Source organism: Myodes glareolus, chromosome 12 (genome assembly GCF_982192425.1).
Source record: "Myodes glareolus chromosome 12, mMyoGla1.1, whole genome shotgun sequence".
NCBI classification, from domain to species: domain Eukaryota; kingdom Metazoa; phylum Chordata; class Mammalia; order Rodentia; family Cricetidae; genus Myodes; species Myodes glareolus.
The window spans coordinates 35,159,629-35,181,815 of record NC_142037.1 but is presented as its reverse complement, the minus strand read 5'-3'; the positions used below and the strand labels follow the sequence as shown (position 1 = coordinate 35,181,815).

At 47.4% G+C, this 22,187-nt stretch overlaps 2 protein-coding genes across 3 annotated transcripts in view; one reads left to right on the top strand and one right to left on the bottom strand.

Moving 5' to 3' along the window:
- The window catches only part of Rhobtb2 (Rho related BTB domain containing 2), a 31,665-nt gene extending 29,008 nt beyond the window's left edge, over positions 1-2,657 (top strand). For both annotated transcript variants that reach the window (XM_085698676.2, XM_087912200.1), the window contains one exon: positions 86-2,657. In XM_085698676.2, the coding sequence (XP_085554802.1) occupies positions 86-306 (221 nt within the window). In that variant the 3' untranslated portion in view covers positions 307-2,657. The remainder of the gene's footprint in view (positions 1-85) is intronic.
- Positions 2,592-21,930, bottom strand: LOC125392480 (tumor necrosis factor receptor superfamily member 10B-like). The gene is made up of 8 exons (XM_087912201.1): positions 21,605-21,930; positions 19,109-19,205; positions 17,057-17,167; positions 15,268-15,376; positions 14,162-14,364; positions 13,558-13,649; positions 7,347-7,422; positions 2,592-5,501 (listed from the first exon to the last, which is right to left on the bottom strand). The coding sequence occupies exons 1-8, from the start codon at positions 21,746-21,748 to the stop codon at positions 5,464-5,466; spliced, it is 870 nt and encodes a 289-aa protein (XP_087768327.1). The 5' UTR covers positions 21,749-21,930; the 3' UTR covers positions 2,592-5,463.
- Between the last annotated feature and the right edge of the window lie 257 nt (positions 21,931-22,187).

Genomic DNA, 22,187 nt, shown 5'->3' with positions numbered 1-22,187 from the left:
AGCTAACCTGGATCATGGGCAGGGGTGGGCTTATTGCTGACCTGGGGCTACCTCCTAACTTAGCGCCGCTTGCATTGTACTGTAGAAAACCAGGAGTACTTCGAGAAGCACCGGTGGCCGCCAGTCTGGTACCTGAAAGAAGAGGACCACTATCAGCGCGCGCGGAAGGAGCGCGAGAAAGAGGACTACTTACACCTGCGGAGGCAGCCCAAGCGGCGGTGGCTGTTCTGGAACAGTCCCTCATCGCCATCCTCTTCAGCAGCGGGCTCAGCGTCCCCGTCCTCCTCCTCCTCGGCCGTGGTCTGAGATGCTGCCACCCTCTTCTGATCCTGCTGCTGTTGTCCTCATTAGCCCTTGTCCTTCTGCTCTTCTTTACCATCCTCTCCACCCGACAGGGCACGAGGGAACTCACCTAACCAGGGCCCTACGGGCAGAGCCGTTCTCACCAGCCAATGTGGCTCAGGCCAAGAGGAGCCCGGCCCTGCAGATCAGAACAGGGTCCACCTCCAATTCCAGGCAGAGCAGGAAGACATCTGCCCCGAGGTGGGGAGCAGGGCAGAGCTCAGAGCTCTGGTGTTTTCTCTCTGGACTTGACAATAGAGCCAATGGAGGAAAGCTTCCCTGGACGTGGGCTTGTCTGTATTGGTCTCTGCTTTGGCCGGGAAGACAATTTCCTCCCCGTGTTTTTTTCACCAACAGACTTGAGGGTAGCACATATTTTGTGCAAGGGTTACAAGTGTTCTGTGAGCATTAAATCCCCGCTTGAGAAGTCAGGGTAGGAGAGAAGTCTGCAGAGCCCATGTCATGAGTTGTGACTGCTAGTGGGAGAATGGTGTAAACTGCATCCTGCTAGCATCTTTTAGGGGCTACAGGCGATGCACATCTAGCGGCAGGTGGCAGCGTTGATTTAGGGTTTGAGGGCGGTACCTCTACCTCGCCCCTCCAGCACTCCTCACATTTGACCTTTAATGGAGGAGAAGGGGGAAGGGTGGGCGCTGTGCTCAGCAATCCCATGATCTTTTAGGCTTCTTCCCCTGTCTCTGGGTAGCGTTGCTTTTTTATGGGGCGGGGCAAAAGCAGCCCAACAAATGACAACCAAACTCAAAAGGAAATCGCCACCAAGACCACTCTATCCTTTGTGTCCCCTCAATCTGCCCCCAAAATGAAGTTCCAAAAAGAGACCCTGTAGGGTATGCATTTTCCTAAAGCTGAATGAAGGCCTCTACAATAATGTGGTCCCAGCTACTACAATGCCTTTCGGGAGAGGACTCATCCCCTCCATATCCGAGGATGCTGTTGTCCGAGGCTTGATGGTTGCAGGGTTGCAGGAAAGGTTTTAGCTTCCAGGCTTAAGTGGCTTTGGACATTTTCCATCTTGATGCAGACTAGCCTTCTCTTTCAAGGGTGACTTCACAGGATGGATAGGGAGCTTGTGCTTCCGGGGATGGGATGGGTGGGGTGGGAGGCGTTCAGCAGGGGTTCAGTGTCAGGAAAGGACACACTGGGGAACATGCCACACAGCACGACTGGTACTGGTTGAGGATAAAGGGAAGGAGAGAATGGGAGAGGTGAGCGGGAAGGAAACGATGTTTGTCCAGGGAGGAATCTGGGTGACCGGAGAATGTACACAGTGGCTTGAAGCCCCCACGGGACAAATACTGGACCTCAGTTGACTCTTTCCATTTCATAATTATAATCCATACTTCAGCTCCTTTGACCATATTTTAGACTTGAGGTGGAAGTACAGGGACCTGGATAGATTGCTTAGGTCTGGGATTAAAGCAGACCCAGAAACAAATGTAACCCTACAATTGTATGGTACCGGGACCTAGAGTTCTGATCTTGCCTTGTCAGAAGCAATAGGCAGTAGCCGGTCTCACCCGAGCTGAGCTCCATAGTCTGAACCTGGAACCGCCAAGACTGCAGCTCTGCCCTGTGGTCAAGGCCTCCAGAATCGCTGGAAGGGGAAGTGTGTTGTATGCTGCCCTCTGCTGGCTAGTGTGCCCTCCTGCAGCCGAATTCTAAATAACTTCAAGTGTGAAAGGGCATGTCAGCCTGGAAAAGCCAGGCAGCCTCTCACCCCTTCCTTTGAGGACAGAGTAAGGGATGCATCTCCTGGGAGCTAAGGAAGAAGTAGAGTCCAGTCCTAAAGAGCAAGGGGAATCGGGTCTCTCAATCGAGCATCACTGGTGAGGATGGACAGGCCAGTGGGAGAAAGGGAGGATTTATGGGGTTGGAGGAAAATCAAGGAGGACCATGCCCCACCCAGGCCAGTTTACCCCTCAGGGACCCAACCCCAACCCCCACATCTGTCAGAGCCAGTGTCAGGTAAGCCCTACAGCCTAGTAGGACCACCCGGGGGGGGTGTCTATGGATGAGCAGACGAGAGGAGATGCAGACTGCAGCCCCTCAGTCCATGGGTGCTCTGGATTCCAGGGAGACAGAAGCAGGAGACACCTCAGTGCGGGGCAAGCCTGTGACATGAAAGCCCCCCCTCCAGCAGGGGTCAGTGACACAAGAACATGCTCCTCTGGACTATGTCACTCAGGATTGTTTTAGAGGATGGGGGCGCAAACAAACAAACCCACACCTTTTTATATAAGGTTTCATATTTAATTTGGTCATGAATTCATAATACATGAGTATTTTGTACCTAATGGCATGCCTTGTTTTGCTTTGTTACCAACACGTTGCCAAGAGAGACAAAGAAAGGGCATCAGATGTGAGGGTGGCACACACACCTACTGCTGGGGCTGGGGCTGGTTACAGAGCCCAGCTAGCCCTGATGTACAATGCCAGCGTAATGAACACCGATGCGGAGGCTACTCAGAAGTGTGGGGGGGGTCTCCCTCCTGAAGCCGCAGCAACAAGACACTACAGCATACCTGGGAACAGCCACCCCCAGGTGCTGTCATGCTATGTAACTGGAGTCTGTTGGAGGTAGTTTTGCCAGGATGGCTGAAATAATGAGGAATTAAGGAGGGTGTTCAGCGGTTTGGATCACTCGTTCTTGCAGAAGACTTGGGCTTGATTCCAAGCACCTACATAGTGGAGTCAAAACCGTCTGTAACTCCAGTTCAAGGTGATCAGATGCTGCTGTCTGAGCTACGTGGGCACCAGGCACACATATCATACACATATATGCAGGAAAAACACTCATAAAATAAGTGAAAATAAAAATTCACAATATTAAATTAACAAAAGGAGGTGAGGGCCAAGTATGGTGGCATACCCATTTGATCCCAGAACTTGGAAGGCAGCTGTGGGCAGACCTGAGTTGAAGGCCATCCTGGTGTACAAAGTGAGTTCAAGGTCAGCCAAGGCTACATACGGATATAGACTCTGTCTCAGAAACAAGTTAGTTTTTAAAAACAGAATAGGAATCCATACAGGACAAAAATCAGAATGTGCCAGTTCTCCAGAATCCCTATCACAGTGTTTTAAAAATAGTGATTTATGGATGCGGTGATACACCTATCCATTTGTAATTCCAGCTCTGAGGAGGCTGAGGCAGGGCAGTTGTGAAGGAAGGCAGTCTGGGATTCACAGCCAAGATCCAGACTCAAAACCAAAACCCAAAGAACTGACAGATCAGTGTTTACTATTGTACAATGGTCTTCAAGGATGGATTTCTGTGCCCCAGGGCTAGATTCACCAGAACTGAGAATTCATCAGTTACTAGTATTTCACATTCATACGTACCATCCCTGAGGACATGCAGACACCAGGGCAAGCTTCTGCCCCCTTCTCCCTTGATACCAGGAAGGACTCAGATGAGCTGATTGGGCACCTCTAGCCTAACCTATCTCCCATCTCCTCACCTTGGCTGTAGATGGGAAGTCCAAATTAGAACCAACAGTATAGCATTATAAAAGAGCACTCGTGAAATTGGCTTGCATGCCTAGGACCACAGAATCTTGTAGCTTTTCAGTCCAAGAAATGGGGCCTCAAAACAAGAGGAGTCAAAGATATCCCAAACCAAGGTTGACAGTCCGAGACTCCTTGGAGTGTTGCCGAGTCCACGTGGAAAGGTCAAAGAGGCTGGAGAAGGGTATCCACTGGTGATGGTGGCAGCAGCAGACAAGTTGTGAAGAACGGAGCTTGTGAACACTGGCCGGCTGCCTTCTCCTCCCTCTTTCATCCCATTCATGCCCCTAGCCTGTTGGATGGTGCTACTCAATCTACAGCAAGCCCTTCCATCTCAGTTGCGGTTCTACATGTCAGCCCTCTCTGGAAATGCCCTTACAAACACATCCAATGTGGTCACTACAATCTCCTGGGTACCTCTCAATTTGGATTTCAAAAAATACATTTATTTATTTAGTGTGTGTGTGTGTGTGTGCATGGTGTGTGTGTGTGCATGCTCATGCCATATCATGAGCCAGAGGATAACTCGTAGGAATCTGTTCTCACCTTCCATCGTGTGGTTTCTGGGATAGAACTTGGGTCATTAGGCTCAGTGGCAAGCATCTTTATCTGCTGAGTCATCTCTTTGGTCCAGCACCTCTCAATCTCATTAAGATTACCCATCATAAATGGCAGATCATGGACCAGCCATTTCCATCAGTGTGGATACAGTTCTCAAAGTCTCTATGCACATGGGGACACCTACCTGTAAACATGTAAGTATTTATATATACCTATATAGTTGTCTGGTACCCCGAACACTAAGACAAAAACAAACAAATATAGAGTTGTAAAGTTTAAAAGATCCAGCTATACACACCTAGAGTAAAGAAGGACTGGAACCCGAACTAAGCAGAATCTAGGCCATGGAACAAAACAAAAGTTGCTTCTCTGGGATCTCAGAGGCACTTGGAGCCAGGATGCCACTCAGTCCCCAGCAAGTGGTAGAAAAGGGGGTGGGGAATGGGTCACCCCAGATAATGCTTTTTATGTTCCCTATGTGTCAAAACCAGCAAACTCAACTTGAGGAAGCGAGAAATCTGGATGCCTGGGAGTTAGAAGTTCAAGACAGGATGCTTGAGATGCATTTTAGTGTTCAAATGCTTGCCTAGTGTTCATGAGGTTCTGGGTCCAGCTTCTAGTACGACAACAATACAGTACTACGATACAATAAATACAGATAAATACAGAAAGGAAAAATAAAATTAATTCAGTAACACTAGGCCTGATGCAGCTTCTTCTTCTTTTCAGACAGGCTTCTACTCAGTCCTGAACACTTGAACTCACAGAGATTCTCCTGCCTCTGTCTCCTCAGTGCTGGTATCAAAGATGAGTGTCATCATGCCTGGCTCTGCTGTAGCTTTTTGATAAATGAACTTTCCAGATTTCACTACATTGTCTTGGATTGTGTCCAGGGCATACCTCTCCTCCACAGCTTTCAAGGCATCCAGGACATCATTGATGGAAGCACTCCGGCCTGTCTGGTTGAGTCACTCGAGCAGAATTTGGTACAAGGCTTCTCCTGGTGCCTGGCTTTCAGCCCTGATCACTTGAATCTCATTGTCTGTGAGGTCCATCTGCTGCAGGAGGTTGTCCTAGGAATTAATGGGCACCATGGTTCGACAGAAATTGAAGATTAGCTTCGGGGATGGATGTCAGAAAACATGGGGAACAGGTAAACTGCAAGCCTCTTATAGACGGTGGAGGATCCTAAATCAGATCTAGAAGTCAAGGGTAGGGCCTAACAGGCTCTCTTGCCATTACATGGATGCTGTTGGAGCCTTGCCACACCCAAAGCCAACCAAGAAGCTGGGTGCTTGAGAGATGCCTCAGCTGTTAAGAGTACTGACTGCTCTAACAGAGGACTTGGGTTTGATTCCCAATACTCACATGATGGCTCACAACCATCTGCAGCTATGGTTTCAGGAAATCTGACACATCTTCTGGCCTCTGCAAGGCACTAGGCATGTAAGCAGCGCCCAGACATATATGCAGGCAAAACACCCATATATACAAAGTGAATTTTTTTAAGTTTTTTTTATATACCTTTAAAAAAGGAATCCTTTTGCCAAATAGCCCAGTGGTAAAAGGTGCATAGATGTGTGTGTGTGAAGGGTAGTCTCTGGCATGAGTCACAGAGGGGCACAGTGGAGTGGGTGCATAGTATCTCCAGGAACGGAGGCTGCTTAGGCTGTATTCATGGTGGATGGGGTAGAGGGCAACCCTGTCTGCCTCAGCAAAAAGAACAGAGCAGAGAGGTGGAGGACCTTCTCGTGCAAGCTGGCCTCCCTCACTTCTGCAACACTGCTACTAGATGGTGGAAAAGGAATGACTGAAAACTTGAACCTGTAGCTGAGTAATGGAAACTCATGTATGGGGCTGTGATGATGTGACTGAAATATGTATGAGATGTGTCATTCTCCATCCTGAGAAACAGGAGCAGGAGTCCCAGGAGCTCCAGGAGTCACAAGGACATATTCTTTTTTTTAAAGGTTTATTTATTTATCATTTATTTATTATTATTTATCATATATACAATGTTCTGCCTGCACATCGCAAGAGGGCATCGGATCTCTTTGTAGATGGTTGTGAGCCACCATGTGGTTGGTGGGAATTGAACTCATAACCTCTGGAAGAGCAGTCAATGCTCTCAACCTCTGAGCCATCTCTCCAGCCTACAAAAACATATTCTAACAGCCTTATTTAACCAGTGGAAGGAGGCTTAGAGGTGTTGCTTAATTGGAAGAGTAGAGTATTTACCCAGTATACTCAAATCCTGGGTTCAGTCTTATGCATTACGGTGCTGAGTATGGGGGCTGAGAGAGCCCACTGGGTAAAGGTTCATACTGCTCGTGCAGAGGACCTAAGTTCTGTTCCCAGAGCCCATGTAAAACTACCTTACTTACTAGCTAACTAACGAAATATGAAAGGAAACAAATGCCATTTAATTCGACTCAATATGTATAAAATTCATCAACTTATGCAGTTGATATCTGAAATATGATTCATGAGATGGCTTCCACTAGTTTTGCATGATGTCTCTGAAGTCACGTTTGTGATCTGTAGTAAAGCCCATCAAACCAAGTCTGGTCCTGCCAAGAGCTTCTACTCTAAGGACCATGGGTATTGACACAGGCCAATGCACCATTCTGGAGGACCTAGTGGGGGCAGGGGTGGGGACTACAAGGGAGAAGGGAGGGATGATGGGACAGCAGAAGGACAAACAGATTCTAACAACACAATATGAGGGACTGGTCCCAGTGGAGACAGAAGGGAGGAGAGGGGGATTTATGGCCCCTAAGTCCAGTAACAACAGTTTAGGCTTTGTGCCCATCATTAGTTATCCTGGCAGAGCACTGTCTGCCATGGGAATGGCAGTTGGAATACTTGTCTTAGTCCCTGGGCTGCTGTGCTATTGTTGCCTCATATAAAACACTCACCGTCAACTGGGTCGATTCCATTTGCCAGAACTAGCGACTCATCTTCTGTGGGAGAATCCGCAGCTTCCTCGGGTTCCTATGAACATACGGCAGAGGCGTCCTGGTCAGAGTCAGGAGACCTGGGACCCAGGCCTGATCCTGATTCCCAGACTTACAACACTGCCCCTCTAAGATAGACTTCCTGCCTCCGTTGCTTGAAGGTGCTTGATGTTGGTGGCCTAGCGTGGCGTAGATGCTCACCTCAAGCATTCTGCGACAAGTGGACAACCACATAAGCCTAGTCGAGACTGAGTAGTCCCCCATCCTCTGGGGTTCCCCTTCGGGCCAACATCTCTGCCCCCGGCTTCTTTAAAAAGCTCAGCTGGAGACCACAGAGGGCAGAGCTTTGTAAAATCCAAGGTCAGGTTCGTCTCAAGGCTTTACAGGTGTTTTAATCAATAATAACAGCACATACATCAACTGTCTGGCAATGAAAACATTAATAGCATGGGGGCTGGCAAGGTATTTGGTACAACTGAATATTAAATTTGATCATTTAAGAAGTTTTTAATTTATGTTTATGTGTGTCTATGTGGATGTATGTCATGTGTTTGAGAGAGGGAGCTGTGGAGGGCAGAAGAAGATGTTAGGTACTCTGGAAATAGAATTATAGGCAGTTGTGAGCCACCCAGTGCAGGTGCTGGGAACTGAACCCAGGTCCTCTGAAGAGCAGCAAACACTTTTGACTGCTGAGTTAGCTCTCCAGTCCCTAAATTTGGCTTTTAAAAAAACAACTCTTAGCCAGGCGGTGGCAGCACATGCCTTTAATCCCAGCACTCGGGAGGCAGAGGCAGGCAGATCTCTGTGAGTTCGAAGCCAGCATGGTCTACAAGAGCTAGTTCCAGGACAGGCTCCAAAGCTAGAGAAACCCTGCCATGAAACAAACAAACAAACAAACAAAACCATCTTGGAATCAAAGAATACTGTTAATCCCAAAGATGGGAGGAGAAAGATCACTGACCTACTTAGAGTAAGCTTTTTGATTTGTACATACAGGCTGCTTCACCCTAACACAGGGTTTGAGAGCCCAGCATTGGATGTGAGAGAGACAAAGTTTTACAGAAATCAGAGTAGGGAGTTTCCAAATGGGGGATTTGGCAGATAAAATAGGTGGGTTTACAGGGGCAGAACATGAGCATAGCAAGTTAGTCCTACACAGACTCCTGAAACAAAGACATGGTTGTAAGCTGGGCATAACAAGGTAGTCATAACAACTGGTAGTCACAGGTGGTCATACAACCTTTTGAAACAAAGACATGATTACCATTCCTAGAACAGGCAGTACAGAGCCACTTGTAGTTGAGGTTACAGGTGGGGCATAGCCCAGTCCTTGAGAAACCGAGGTTTAATCATAAATAGGAATGAACCTAAAGACAACTTTACTATAAGATGGCTCAGAGGTTAAGACCAATAACTACTCTTCCAGATGTTCTGAGTTCAATTCCCAGCAAACACATGGTGGCTCACAACCATCTGTAATGAGATCTGGTGCCTTCTTTTGGTGTGCAAGCATACATGCAGGCAGAACTCTATATCTATAATAAATTTCTAAAGTCTTAAAAAAAGATGGAGACAGACTGGTTCTTCAGAAACATCAATAATGAAGAAAATGTCTATATCAAACAGTCAATGTCATTCACAATGATAACGCATTGGAAATCAACAGGTCCAACCAAGACCAAAATGCCCTTTTTCTAACCACTGTTTTTCATTTGTTTTGTTTTGTGGTGCTAGGGTTCAAACCCACAAAGCTCTACATGTAATGCATGGACTCTGCTCCAAGACACACCCCATTCTCCTAGTAACTCTCCAGCCACACAGCGGAAGGGGGAAAACACACAACAAAAACCAAGCAAGAGGTAGGATCCTTAGCAGGAAGCAGGAAAAAAGTCACTGTTTCGGATGTCTCTATGCTTAAAAACCGAAGTTTAAATAATACTAAGAGATGAACATAACTTTGGGTGAATGTTTTAAAACATAGTAGAAACAGTAAATTAAAAAAATGGAACTAAGAGAATTGCAATGGCTAGTTTGAGTCAATGTGACACAGTCTAGAGACCCCTGGGAAGAATCCTCATAAGGAATTGTCTAAACTTAGTTAACAAAAGTGGGTAGACCCACCCTCAATGAGGGCAGCACCACTTTACGGGTTGGGCTGTGAGCTGATGAAAAGCAGGGGAGAGCTGAGTGTGAAATATTAATCTACTGTACTCTTTGACTGTGGACAGAGTGCAGCTCCTTCTCTCAGACACCTGCTGCTGTGACTTCCGGTGATGGCGGACTGTAACCCGGAACTGTACTGCTGTGACCTCCGGCTACAGAGGCCTGTAACCTAGAACTGTGAGCTGAAACAGACCTTTTCGCCCATAAATTGCTTTTCTCTGGGTCACACATCACAACAGGAAAAGAAAGACACTAAGACAAAGACCCAACTTATAAAGGTGACGAAACAAACACACAGAACACAGTGCTGTCATGAAATAGGATCACATGTCTCTAGAAAAACATAAAACTTCGCTATTTTAAGAAAAAAATCTTGTCTAAAAATGTTGCCTCCTATGATAAGAAAAAATATTGAATAATGGGCTGAAGAGATGACTTAGCAGTTAAGAGCACTTACTACCCTAAATGAGAACCAGAGTTCAGTCCCAGCATCTACATCAGGCACCTCACAAATGCCTGTAACTCCAGCTCCCGGAGATCCAATGCCCCCACTCTGGCTTCTGTGGGCACCTGTGCGTGCATAAACACATAAAGTAAATCTTTTTTTAAAAAAAAAATCGAGCATTTACAAGATCTCAATACCTACTAGATTAGTTTTTATATTTAATTAAAACTCATTACCATGTGTTCGTGTGTGCAGGTGCCTGTGTTCCACAGTGTATGTATAGAGGTCAGAAAACAACTTTTGGAAGCCAGTTCTCACCTTCTCTTGTTTCTGCCACATTGCATATTCCAGGATAGCTAGCCCACGAGTTTCTGGTCTTCTCCCATCTCCACCTCTAATCTCGCTGTATGAGTGATGAGGTTAGAGATCTGAACTAATATCTGGCTTTTTGTGGGCTCCACTGGTCAAACTTAGGTCATCAAGCTTTTGTGGCAGGTTCTTTTCACCACTGAATAATTCTCTCCATGGCCCCTTTTAATATTTAAGACAAATTCAACAAAAATTTCAATTATTGCTTTGGGCATGGGGGAAAGAAACCCTTATGAATGAATGTTAAATTGTATCTGGGTAAACTGACAAATGTTGAAAAATTAAATATCTGCTTATTTTAATATATTAGAAAACTTCATGTGCCACTGACTATTGTGTGTATGTCTGTGAGTCTTTCATGTAATGATTTTGATACAGTGTAAAAGCTGGAGAGATGGCTCAGCAGTTAAGTGCATTGCCTGCTCTTCCAAAGGTCCTGAGTTCAATTCCCAGTCACATCATCTGTAATGAGGTCTGGTGCCCTCTGCTGGCCTGCAGATATACATGCAGACAGAATATTGTATACATAATAAATAAAAAAAAATTTATGGAGTTTAAGGAAAAGATCCGAAGCAAATGAAACGATGCTCATCTCTCAGGCAGAGGGTGAGGAGCGCTCAGGACGGGGGTGAGCTGTGTGGTCTTCTTAGTACTCACTGAGCCCCTTCCTGCACAGTTTGCATCCTGTCACTTAAGCGGAGGGGCTGCTGGCTGTTTTTAAATTAATTTCCCTTTCTCTTCATAAAATAAAAGCTGAATAGAGTTGTAAAAGTGAAATAGAGACTGGTCCAGGAGGAAGGAAGTCACTGTCAAGACGAACATCTGACTTGCAAGTGGGGAGGGACCAGGGGAGTGGGGGGCTCAATATTTAACGGAATTGAAAGAGTCACATGGTGACTAGGAACAATATCACATCACAAGATCAACTCCATCTAGATGACACAGAAATATGTAAAAAGTGGAGTCAGTAGGGAAAAAACAATCTCCCCAAGAAATCAGAGGCTCATCTTACTTTGGGGGAAGGGTTTGGGGAGCCTATGAGTATGGGAAGCAAATGTATCTGCTGATTTTAACAGTTCAAAATGAAATATTAGAACAAACTGAAGGATAAAAATTAGGAACATGGGAGCTGCGGAGATGGCTCAGTCAGTAAAGTGCATGCCACAGAAATATGAGGCCTGAGTTCATGAAGCCCAGGCAGAGAGACTAAGGAACTCCAGTTCCAGAGGATGTGACACCCTCTTATGACCCCATCAGGCTCTGGAAACACACAGGGTGCACATACATACATTCGGGCAAAACGCTCATACACATAACATAAAATTTAAAAAGCTTGTGGGGGTGGGGGGGGAGATGTGCATGGCTGTCTGGATTTATGATTCAAGCATCAGGAAGGTGAGGACCGGGGAATCCCTGAGGCCTGCTGACCAGCCACTTCAGCTAGTGAGTTCCAGATCCAGGGAAAGAACCTGCCTCAGGACATAGCGAGGTGAAGAAGAGAAGTGAGGAAAACATTTAATAAAGACCTCTGGCCTCCACATGCTAATGCCTACATACATGTAGACACACATGAACATATATGTGTAATATAAGAAATTAGAGATCTAGTACCCACATGAGAGAAAATACTTACATAGGAAGCATTTTTTCCTTACAAAGCTCTTAAGGACATTAGGATAACGTATGTGAAAATGTTTAAAACAAAATCATGAACACATGAGATAGTTGATGCTTTCCTATAGCACATTCAGCAGAAAGTGCTAGATGTCTGGCCAAAACATGTGAGCCGATAAAGATGAGAAACAGCAATGTGTATGTGACATTGTGTGTGTGATACCCTGTATGTGTAAGTGTGTGTCTGATTGTGTGTGTGTGTGTGCAGGCATGGCTGTGTGTGTCTCTGACTATGTGTGTGCCTATGGGCGCACCACGCAGCACTCTGTAACCTTGATCTGGACATTCCTCTTCATGAATTCTTGCCCACAAATGTGATCAGAAAACCAAACAAATGGTGAAAACAGGAGAAGTATCTGGGCAGACCTGATGGCATAGGTCTGTCATGCCAGCTACTCTGGAGGCTCAGACAGAAGGGCAAAGCTGAGGCCAGCCCGGGACACTTAGGGAGCTACTGTCTCAATAAAACACTTTTACAAAGTCACTGAGGATGTAGCTCAGTCATGAAGTCTAGTGTATGTGAGGCCCTAATAAGTCAAACAAAAATCAAACCCAAGAACTCAGCCCCTCTTGGCCACAGCATCTGCTCCATGCCTGTGTTGTCCCAGGCTCTGAGGACACAGTATGGACATCACAGATACTCAGCATATTCTACAGAATGGCGCCGTCACCACACTTAGGCCATGTGCAGCCTGTCCATTGTCGCCCTGTCTCTACATCCCCTGGACCAGAGGATCTGATGACAACTGCCACGTTGTCAACAAACCAGCACTGTCTTCAGGGACCCTACCACCAGCTCTTGTCTGTCTAATATATGCTCAAAAAGAGTGGACGGCCATTCTTTGCTGCTTAGGGGCTCAGCATAACCATTATCCTGAACTGCAGATCCTCCTGAGGGATACAAGTATGTGGAAATGGCTTTGAGAAGGCAAAGAGGCCACTCAAGAGCCCACACCCAAGGCCCCATGCAGGGTCCCACCCATCTCAGTGCGGCCACCCTAGGCTCACACAGCCATGATCTGCTGCTGGCACTATGTGCTCCTACTACTGTGCCAAGGAGGTCACACTCCCTCCTGACCCCACCCGCAGGAGCAGACAGAGTTGCAACGTGGTCTGAGGCCTTGTGGAAGCTCAAAATGGCCAATTGCTTGAAAGGGGACTCGGAGCCTCAATCACTTTAGTGAGCCAGGACAGCAACCCAGGATAGGTGGAGATGTACCCTTCTCCTTGAGCTGCGCAGCCCCTCAAACACCCCGCTTCTCAGGGCCGGGGAGATGGCTCAGTGGTTAAGACCACTGGTAGCTCTTCCAGAGGACCTGGGTTTGATTCCTAGAACCCATATGGCGGCTCACAACCGACTGTAAACTCCAGTTCCAGAGGATTTAATGTCCCCTTCTGACCTCCATGATCACCAGGCATGCATGTGATGATGCACAGACATACATGTAGATAAAACACTCATATGCATAAAATTGAAAATGAAAATTAAAAGAAAACTCTGCTCCTCAGCAGAACTACAACCTCTGGGGCCTTCAACGCAGGAGAGTCATTTTCCGGGCTGGATGTCCGCACTTCCGTGAGAGGCACAGCACTTTCAGAGTACTGTTCACGGCCTAGAAGAGAAGGAGGTTGCCATAGCCAGTGGGCAGGGGACTCATCAGCCCTTTTTTATCTGAGCAGAGTGAGCAAGAGGCTCCAACACTGGATTAGGAGGGGGTCATTCTTGCTTGGGGCTACCCTCAGGCTGAGGAGGCAGCTGGGGAGAAACTGAAGGAAAACAACACACATACAATCTCTGGTTTTGCAGTAACCACAGCTGTGCCCCGCCCTCTCCTATCCTGACCTTTATCCTCAGTTGAGGAGTTGATCTCAGACTTGGTTAAAAGAACAAGGGAACCATCAGTGAGATAGACTGGTAAGATAACACTAACCCTAACCCTAACTCCCCGGCTTTTGTGGTTTGGGGGAAGTGGGAGATGGCATATCAATTGCAGGAGCAAAAGAGAGGTCTAGACTTCAAGGACAATGGGATTCGGGACACAGGGAGGGCAATTCTGAAGGAGAAGAGCAGGTTAGAGAGATTCAGATTTGGTGTCCAAGGGACCCACCCGCAGCCAACACTCACCTGGACAGGATCTTCTCATGAACTGCAATGCACGATTCCATGCCCCGGTCCAGACAACTACAAAAATAATCAGCAGCCCCAGCAGCGACCCCAGCACTGAGAGCCCTATGATGAGGCCTAAGTTATGTCGAGAGTCCTTGGGGACACATTTCCTGTCTGTGTTCAGGGTACAGGAAGTCTTTTCAGACTCTTCATCGGTGCACCTGGGCACAAGGAACAAATAAGATTCTGTGAGAAGGCTGCTGGCCAGATGTGGTGAGCGGGGAGGCACCCACTCTGCCCAATGTCCCAGAGATGGTAGTAAAGGAAGGACAGGCTCCAAATTTATCCCTACATCTGGGCACACACGGTGCAGTCTTTGGGGGAACTCTCTGTAGGCATGGTGGCAACCTTTCTGCCTTTTCTGCAGGGTGTGTGCTGAGCTGCTCTGGGCCACAGGGAGATCCTAAGTTAGGGAGAAGGGCAGAAGTCTGTGTGGTCACCGCTGAGCCATGTCCCTTTGTCAGCCTTCAATAAGCAGACCTTGTAACCAGGTGGTTAGGGAAGAGTAAATGAACTATTTTCCCTCAAACTCCTGAAGTTGAGACATGGGTTACTGAGAGGACAGGGTCCTGGGGCGAGGCTAGCTGAGTCGGCTCAGGTGCCTCTGAGAACCCTGAGGGAGCCACATACACAGAGCCTCATTTCGTGTTTTTCTGGGCTTGCAGCCCTTCCATCCTCCTAGGCTTCTCAAGAATTCTGAGGTGATGTAAATGAACACAAGCCAGGCTACTCCCTCTCATGCTGGACTCTCTGGACAGTAGACAAATTATCTGGCCAAGGGAAAAAAACAGGTGGGAAATTGAAGGGATTGGTGGTGGGGGACAGGAACATGGAGAGATTTGCAGTTGGATGTGGAGAGACCACAGCGGGCTCAGAAGACCCCCCCCCAATGTTTGGGGATACCGCTGTCAGCCCGAGGGGGGCGGGGCCGCTATAATGTGGGAATCCTAACACCTCCTAGTGTGGGTTCTTCATGGAGTCAGAGGGAAAGAAAAGGATACAAGAAAACTTGGGTCTTCTGGGGTTCCCTGGGCTTGTAGGAGTTCCAGGACCCCGTGACATACTCGGAGCACTTCCGGCAGAACTCAGTGTTGTTTCCATCTTTAAAGGTGCCTGGTTTGCACTGACACTCCGTGTCCCGGGTGGGGCTGCATCTCCTTATTTCATCTTCATCTGAAAGAGTTTGAGGGATGAGGTTTCCTGGTTATCATGGTAACACTTCCTTCTGACACAGCTCCTTCTGTTTCAGCTCCACTGAACGTAGGAAGGAATAACGAGGACCCGTTTCTATTATACCACAGCCAGGGCAAGCAGACAATGGCTCCCAGGAGCAGCTTTGAGTACTCAGTCAAACCAAAGGAACACGAGAGGAACACAAAGGAAACCAGAGGAACATTCATTTCATGAGGACAGGAGCAAGGGATGTACAAAGGGCGCTCTTCAAGCTCCTGGAAACAGGAGGAGCTTGAAGAAGCAGGGACCAAGTGCTCACACCTACCAGGAGCTCAGAACCTAGAACAAGAGAGCCTAGTCCAGAGCCAGCTGGGAACCCAGCAGGACCCACTCAGCCATTCCTTTCTCTGTTACGGACTAAGATGGTTAATCTCTGTTGTTATTTGATAAGATCTAGGATCATCCAGGAGACAGCCTCTGGGCATGTCTGTGAGGATATTATCTTGGTTAAGCTAATTAGGTGGGGAGATTCCTACACACTGGGTGGTACCATTCTTGGACTAGGTTCCTGAACTATATAAGAAGGAGAAAGTGAGCTGAGCACACACATCTATTACTCTCTGAAAACGGGAGCTGAGCGGCTGCTTCAAGCTCCTGTCCACTTTGACGTCACTGACTGTGATGATGGATGGATGAACTGCGAGCCAGTTCAACCCTCTCTTCCTTTGGCTTTTGGCAGAGCTTTTGTCTCAGCAAACAGGAAAAGAAACTAAAACAATAGCCTGCGATCTAAACACTTTAGCAGGCCCACAGCAGGAAAGATGAAAGCCTGTTGAAGTTTCTGTGGAAGGTTCCAGAAGGAATGGCCTCGGGTCTCACAGGACTAGAAAGCAGCCAATATTTAGTAAAAAGCTGATGCATCCCGAGGGCAAGGATAGATGATAACATGTCACTCATAGCTGGAGACTGACCACAGGGACAGAGAGGAGACTCTCAGTGGCTCTTTTCCTTTTGAAGCTGGCATTACATCCCATGACCCACACTTTTGACTTCAACTTCTAGAAAATGTAAAGCAGGCCACTACCGTGGTAACTCAAGATTTGCTACTGGGTATCAAACCTATTGCAGAGTTGAGGAGACTCATGCTGGACCCAGAATGGGATTAATGCCCTATTCCAAATGTGCAAGGCTCTTTCTTCCTCAGCACTGGAACCCTGGCTGAGATCTCCCTGGTCCACTTAAAACCCTGTTTCTATCCTTCAAGGTCCATTTCTAACATCGTGTGCCCTGTGGAGCCCCACCACTCCTCAGGACAAGACCTGGCACAGGGCGCTTCCTGTTCGCCAAGTGTGGCTAGTTATACGTAGTGAGTGGAGCGGCAGTGCTAACTGCCCCATAATGCATCTGGGGGTACTAGGCCCTGCTCTCCACAGCGGCAGATTAGTTTTTACTTTATTCTCCACTGATGGTCCCAACCATTCCTAAAACACAGCACAAATTAATTCTCCAGGGTTTTTGGTTTTGTGTTTTGAATTTTTGTCCCATTGAATTATGGGCAGGCGGAGAACAGGGTGGGATAAAGAGCAAATTGGGCTGGAATTGAGATTTCTGAGTCCACAACAGTTGTGAGTCCCACCTCCCCAGACCGCACCTGTGGGAAAGAGCCCCTTTATTCTGTACCTGTCTTACAGGTGCTGCACTTTATGCACGAAGGCTCAGCGTTGAAGGAAATGGTGTAGTCTATACCATCCGTGCAGGGCCTGCAACGATTCTCTTCTGACAGGTAGGAGCCTGGGGAGGGAAAGAAAGATGATGAATGGAATTTCAGGACTTCTGGAGCTGCAGGGAAGACCTGTGTCCTAGTTAGACGGACCTGGGAAGCGGGGATTGCAATTGAGGAATTGCCTTCCTCAGATTGACTGTGGTCTTGTCTACGGGGCATTTTCTCCGCCCACCCCGCCCTGCCTATGCTGCCACAGACAGATGAGCCCTGGGGACCGCTCTCCCGTGCTCACGGTTTCAGGGCTCGCTCACCTGCACCTGCCCAACAGGTTGGCTCTATTGTGCTGCCCAGGCAAGGTGCAAGGCCTGGGGGCAGCTTGGCAGCTTCTTTAGGAAGCCAAGGAGCAGTGTGTCTAACCTCTGCAGTGGCGCCCACAGGCACAAGGAGCAGTGTGTCTAACCTCTGCAGTGGTGCCTACAGGCACAAGGAGCAGTGTGTCTAACCTCTGCAGTGGTGCCCACAGGCACAAGGAGCAGTGTGTCTAACCTCTGCAGTGGCGCCCACAGGCACAAGGAGCAGTGTGTCTAACCTCTGCAGTGGTGCCTACAGGCACAGGGAGCGGTGTGTCTAACCTCTGCAGTGGCGCCCACAGGCACAGGGAGCAGCCAGAGCCCGCAAGGTTGTAATGGGGCCATTCTAGCTTTCTTTTTTTTTTCCCCCTTTACTTATTTATTATGTATACAGTGTTCTGGCCTGCAGGTCAGAAGAGGGCACCAGATCTCATTACAGATGGTTGTGAGCCACCATATGGATGCTGGGAATTGAACTCAGGACCTCGGGAAGAATAGCCAGTGCTCTTAACCTCTGAGCCATCTCTCCAGTCCAATGGGGCCATTCTAAAGAGACACTTGTGACCGCTACCTTTGACTATACGATTATTGAGACACCGCAGGCCGACAAACTGAAAATCTTGTACTGGGGAAAGAAGAAGGATGAAACACATGGCTGGATAGAGACAGAAACTTGTGAGGAAAGAGATTTGCAACTTCTCAGACCACCTTGCAGGATGGAATGGGGCCAAAACAGGGATGGGTCAATAACTCTGGTAGTTGGAGAGATGTCTCAGTGGTTAAAGAGCACTGGTTGCTCTTCCAGAGGAGCCAGGTTCAATTCCCAGCACCTACATGGCAGCTCACAGCTGGGTGTAACTCCAGTTCCAGGGGATGTGGCACCCTTGCATAGACATACATTCAGGCAAAAACACCAATGTACATAAAAATAAACAAATCATTAAAAAATATGAAAATAAAACAACATAAAACTTTGAACCCTTACTTAACCCTAGACTTCATGTCAAAGATGGATGGGGGGGTCACTTAGACCCTCTGTCTGTTTCCACTATGGCCACAATGGACAAATCTCCTATCTTCTAACTTCCAGTATCAATCAATGACTCTTTTGATTGGCAAAATTATTGAGGATGATGGTAGAGCCTGCCTTGCTAGGACTTCCAGAACACAGACTCCAGCCTTGATCCAGGCTGGGAGCCACCTAAGGTTCCAAGGAGAATGCGAACACAGCTGGGTTGTACAATTTCATGACTGTAGTGTCCCCAGAAATCACACAATGCAAATAAGTGGACAGTAACTGGCTAGCAGAGCTGGGGCTAAAGGTCCATGGTAACGTGCTCATCTGGCATGAGTAAAGCCCTGGGTTAGATCTAGAAGAAAAAAGAAAGAAAAGAAAGGAAAGAGAAAGAAACTGGAAAGCCCAATATAAAAAGGAAACTGGACCCTTACCTGATACTGCATACAAAGACCTAAATAGAAGCACAGAAATTCCCAAACTCATAGAAAACATGAAGACAAATCTTCAGGACCTTGGATTTAGAAAATATCAATATCTATGGCATAAAAGAAATCGGAATTGAAAAGACCAGAAGACTGGAAGAATATGGAGCTGGGGGTGGAGGGTCAGGGCCAAAGACTAGCAATCAATCTAGAATGCACCTGGTCGACATGGTTTTCCTGATGTGTTCTGCTGCACATTCGGGAGGTCAGCTGGTTGATCATGGACTGGCTCAGCTAGCACTCCGCCGAAGATGCTCTGTAGAAACAAAAAAGGAACAGCCTTAAGTGGCTGCTGGCCTCACCACCACAGGGCCATCTCACATTCCCTTCCCTCCAGCTTCTAAAACGACATGGATCTCAGACCTCCCTCCCTTCTAAAACTGCCCAGTACTTGTGCTCCTATTCCTCTCTTTGCTCCTTGCAGCTGCCCAAGTCCTAGAAACTTGAACTCCTCCTCTCTCTTTTATCCTTTCCTGTTGAAACAAGTTAAGTGTGTATCCATATAGCAGAAAATTAGGGGAAAGCCTTTAAAAATTACATTTTCTCAACTAGAAATAACACAATCCTCTAATATATTGTCTTGTTTCCCATGTGACTACTTAATCATATGAGTGACTCTCTCTCTCTCTTCTCTCTCTCTCTTTCACACAGAGAGAGAGAGAGAGAGAGACAGACAGACAGACAGACAGACAGACAGAGAGAGAGCTTTTAAAAATGCAGTCAAGAAACGGAGGAGATAGTTCAGTGGATAATACACTTGCCACACAAACATGAGGACCTGGACTCAGATTCCCAAGCGACAACGGCACACATCTGAAATCCCAGGGTTCCTGGCACTGGATGGGAGGTGGAGATGGAGAATCCCTAGAAGCTCATGGGACAGCAAGCAGCATACTCAGTGGAGAACAAGAGAGATCCTGCCTCAAAGAGGTAGGTAAGGGCTGACACAGGAGGCTGCACTCACACAAACTCATTGAATGTGCACACACACGGAGGGTTTTTTAATTGATTTTTATTGAGCTCTACATTTTTCTCTGCTCCCCTCCCTGCCTCTCCCCTCCCACTTCAAGCCTCCCCCAAGATCCCCATGCTCCCAATTTACTCAGGAGATCTTGTCTTTTTCTACTTCGCATGTAGATTAGATCTATGTAAGTCTCTCTTAGTGTCCTCATTGTTGTCTAAGTTCTCTGGGATTGTGATTTATAGGCTGGTTTTCTTTGCTTTATGTTTAAAAACCACCTGTGAGTGAGTACATGTGATAACTGTCTTTCTGTGTCTGGGTTACCGCACTCAAAATAATGTTTTCTAACTCCACCCATTTTCCTGCAAAATTCAAGATGTCGTTATTTTTTTCTGCTCACACAGAGTTTTTTTTTTTTTTTTTAAAAATGCATTTACGTATACATACATTTACATCTAGGCCAGCATTCACATTGTCAAGCAAACAAAATCCAGAATTCTTTTCATCTTGTAAAACTGAAAGTCAGTACCCATTAAAATAACAAACCGCTCGCTCCTCCATCCACTTTTCCATGCTGGCAACCATTGCTCTGCTTCTCTTCTCTCTCTCTCTTTTTTTTTTTTTTCCAAGTAGCTAAAAAAGTAGAACCAAAAGTAGCTGAAAGCCAAGAGAGTACGGAAGACATGGTTCTTACGCAGGGGTGCCTGGCACTAACTGAACATGTCCTAACCTTTTTTCAGACATGGGCATGTTCCACCTCAACAGTGAAGTATTAAAACAGAAGGTGGAGCACTGTTAATCAGCCTCACAAAAATGAATATAAATGTGTGTGTGTCTAAAGAGACACCTGTGTGCCTCTCTGATGATTACAAATTAGAATCGGTGGACTCCAAGAAATTGGAATTCCCCCTCAGTAATCTCGTGCTGGCAGATGGCAAAAGTCCAGATTATCGCCCTAAGGGCCTTTTTTTACTCGTTTTAAATCAATAAATTGCTGAGCCAAATAAACAATGGTGTCACACTGTAAATGAGCGCGTTCTTGCAGTTAAAGTCAAAATCAGGCACTTTTCTCTCCTAGCCTTGCAAAGAGAGGTGTCAGAGGGCCCGCTCCAGCAGGGTCAGTCCTCCAGCCCCTGTTTCTAAATTTTTCTGCCCCGTGGGTTCTGCAGGGTAACCGGGTTCTCTTCCCCTACCCCATCTAGTCCCAGTGAAACAGGTGAGTTTCACTGAGTCGGTTGGGTCCTTCCTTCCCACCTCTCTGTGCCCCGCTTTGGTCTTTCTTCCCTCCGCCCGGGCCCAGTCTCCCACCTAACTAGATCCTTCCTCCTTCCATCTTTGGGTTCCCTCACTTACCGTCAGATCCTCCCCCGCCACACCCCCAGCGGAGCCCTGCCTCCTCACATCCTCCCCAATCTAGAGTCCTCGGCCCACCTCTTCCGCACCCTGCTAGACCCCATCTTGGCATTCCCCACCCCCCACCCAACCATCGGACCTTCCACCTTTCACCGTCGAGTTCTCCCTCCTCCACAGTGGTGTCCCCCAACAATGTCAGACCTCCTTCCACCCCGCGCGCCCGTAGGGCACGTGCGCTCCTTTGCGCCATACTCCGTTTCCTGCTCCGGAAACCCGCAAGGCGCTTTCAAGCTGGCACAGCGCTCTCAGCGGGTACGGTTCTCTCTCCGGGCGGTACTTACCGGTAGCAGAAGGACAACGGCTTGTAACTTTCGGGTCTTCCGGACCCTAGTCCAAGGTCTGGGCCCCGGGAGTGACATGGGACCTGGGGTGTAACCTGCCCAGGCCTCAGAGGCTGTGGGCGTGCTGCACAATGGATACTTCATGGAGTTAGGGTTGCGCTGATCCTGGATCCCGCGGCTTCTCGAAATCCACGAAGAGCTGTTTCCTCAGGCCAGAAAAGTTCTCTGGATTCCCGTCCTACAGCACCGTACTTCGCGGGATCTCTCTGCTGGAGCTCCTGGGCTCGTGGAAAACTTTTGAGTTCTGATGACGTCATTCTGGGAGGAGCTAAATAACTTCCAATCCCTTTCCTATAACACTGATATGAGGAGCATAATCGCAGGTCCAAAGTCTCAGAACAAGACTCGAAAAACTTTTTTTTTTTTTAAAGAATCATGACATTTTTATTGTAGTTTTTAAGTCATGGATATTATGTCCATGATTATAAAAACTCATAAAACTTAATAGTTTGCCTGCCCCTTCATACTCTGCCTAATACTATGACTGTCACCCTATTAACAGAAGATAAATCTGTGTTTCTAT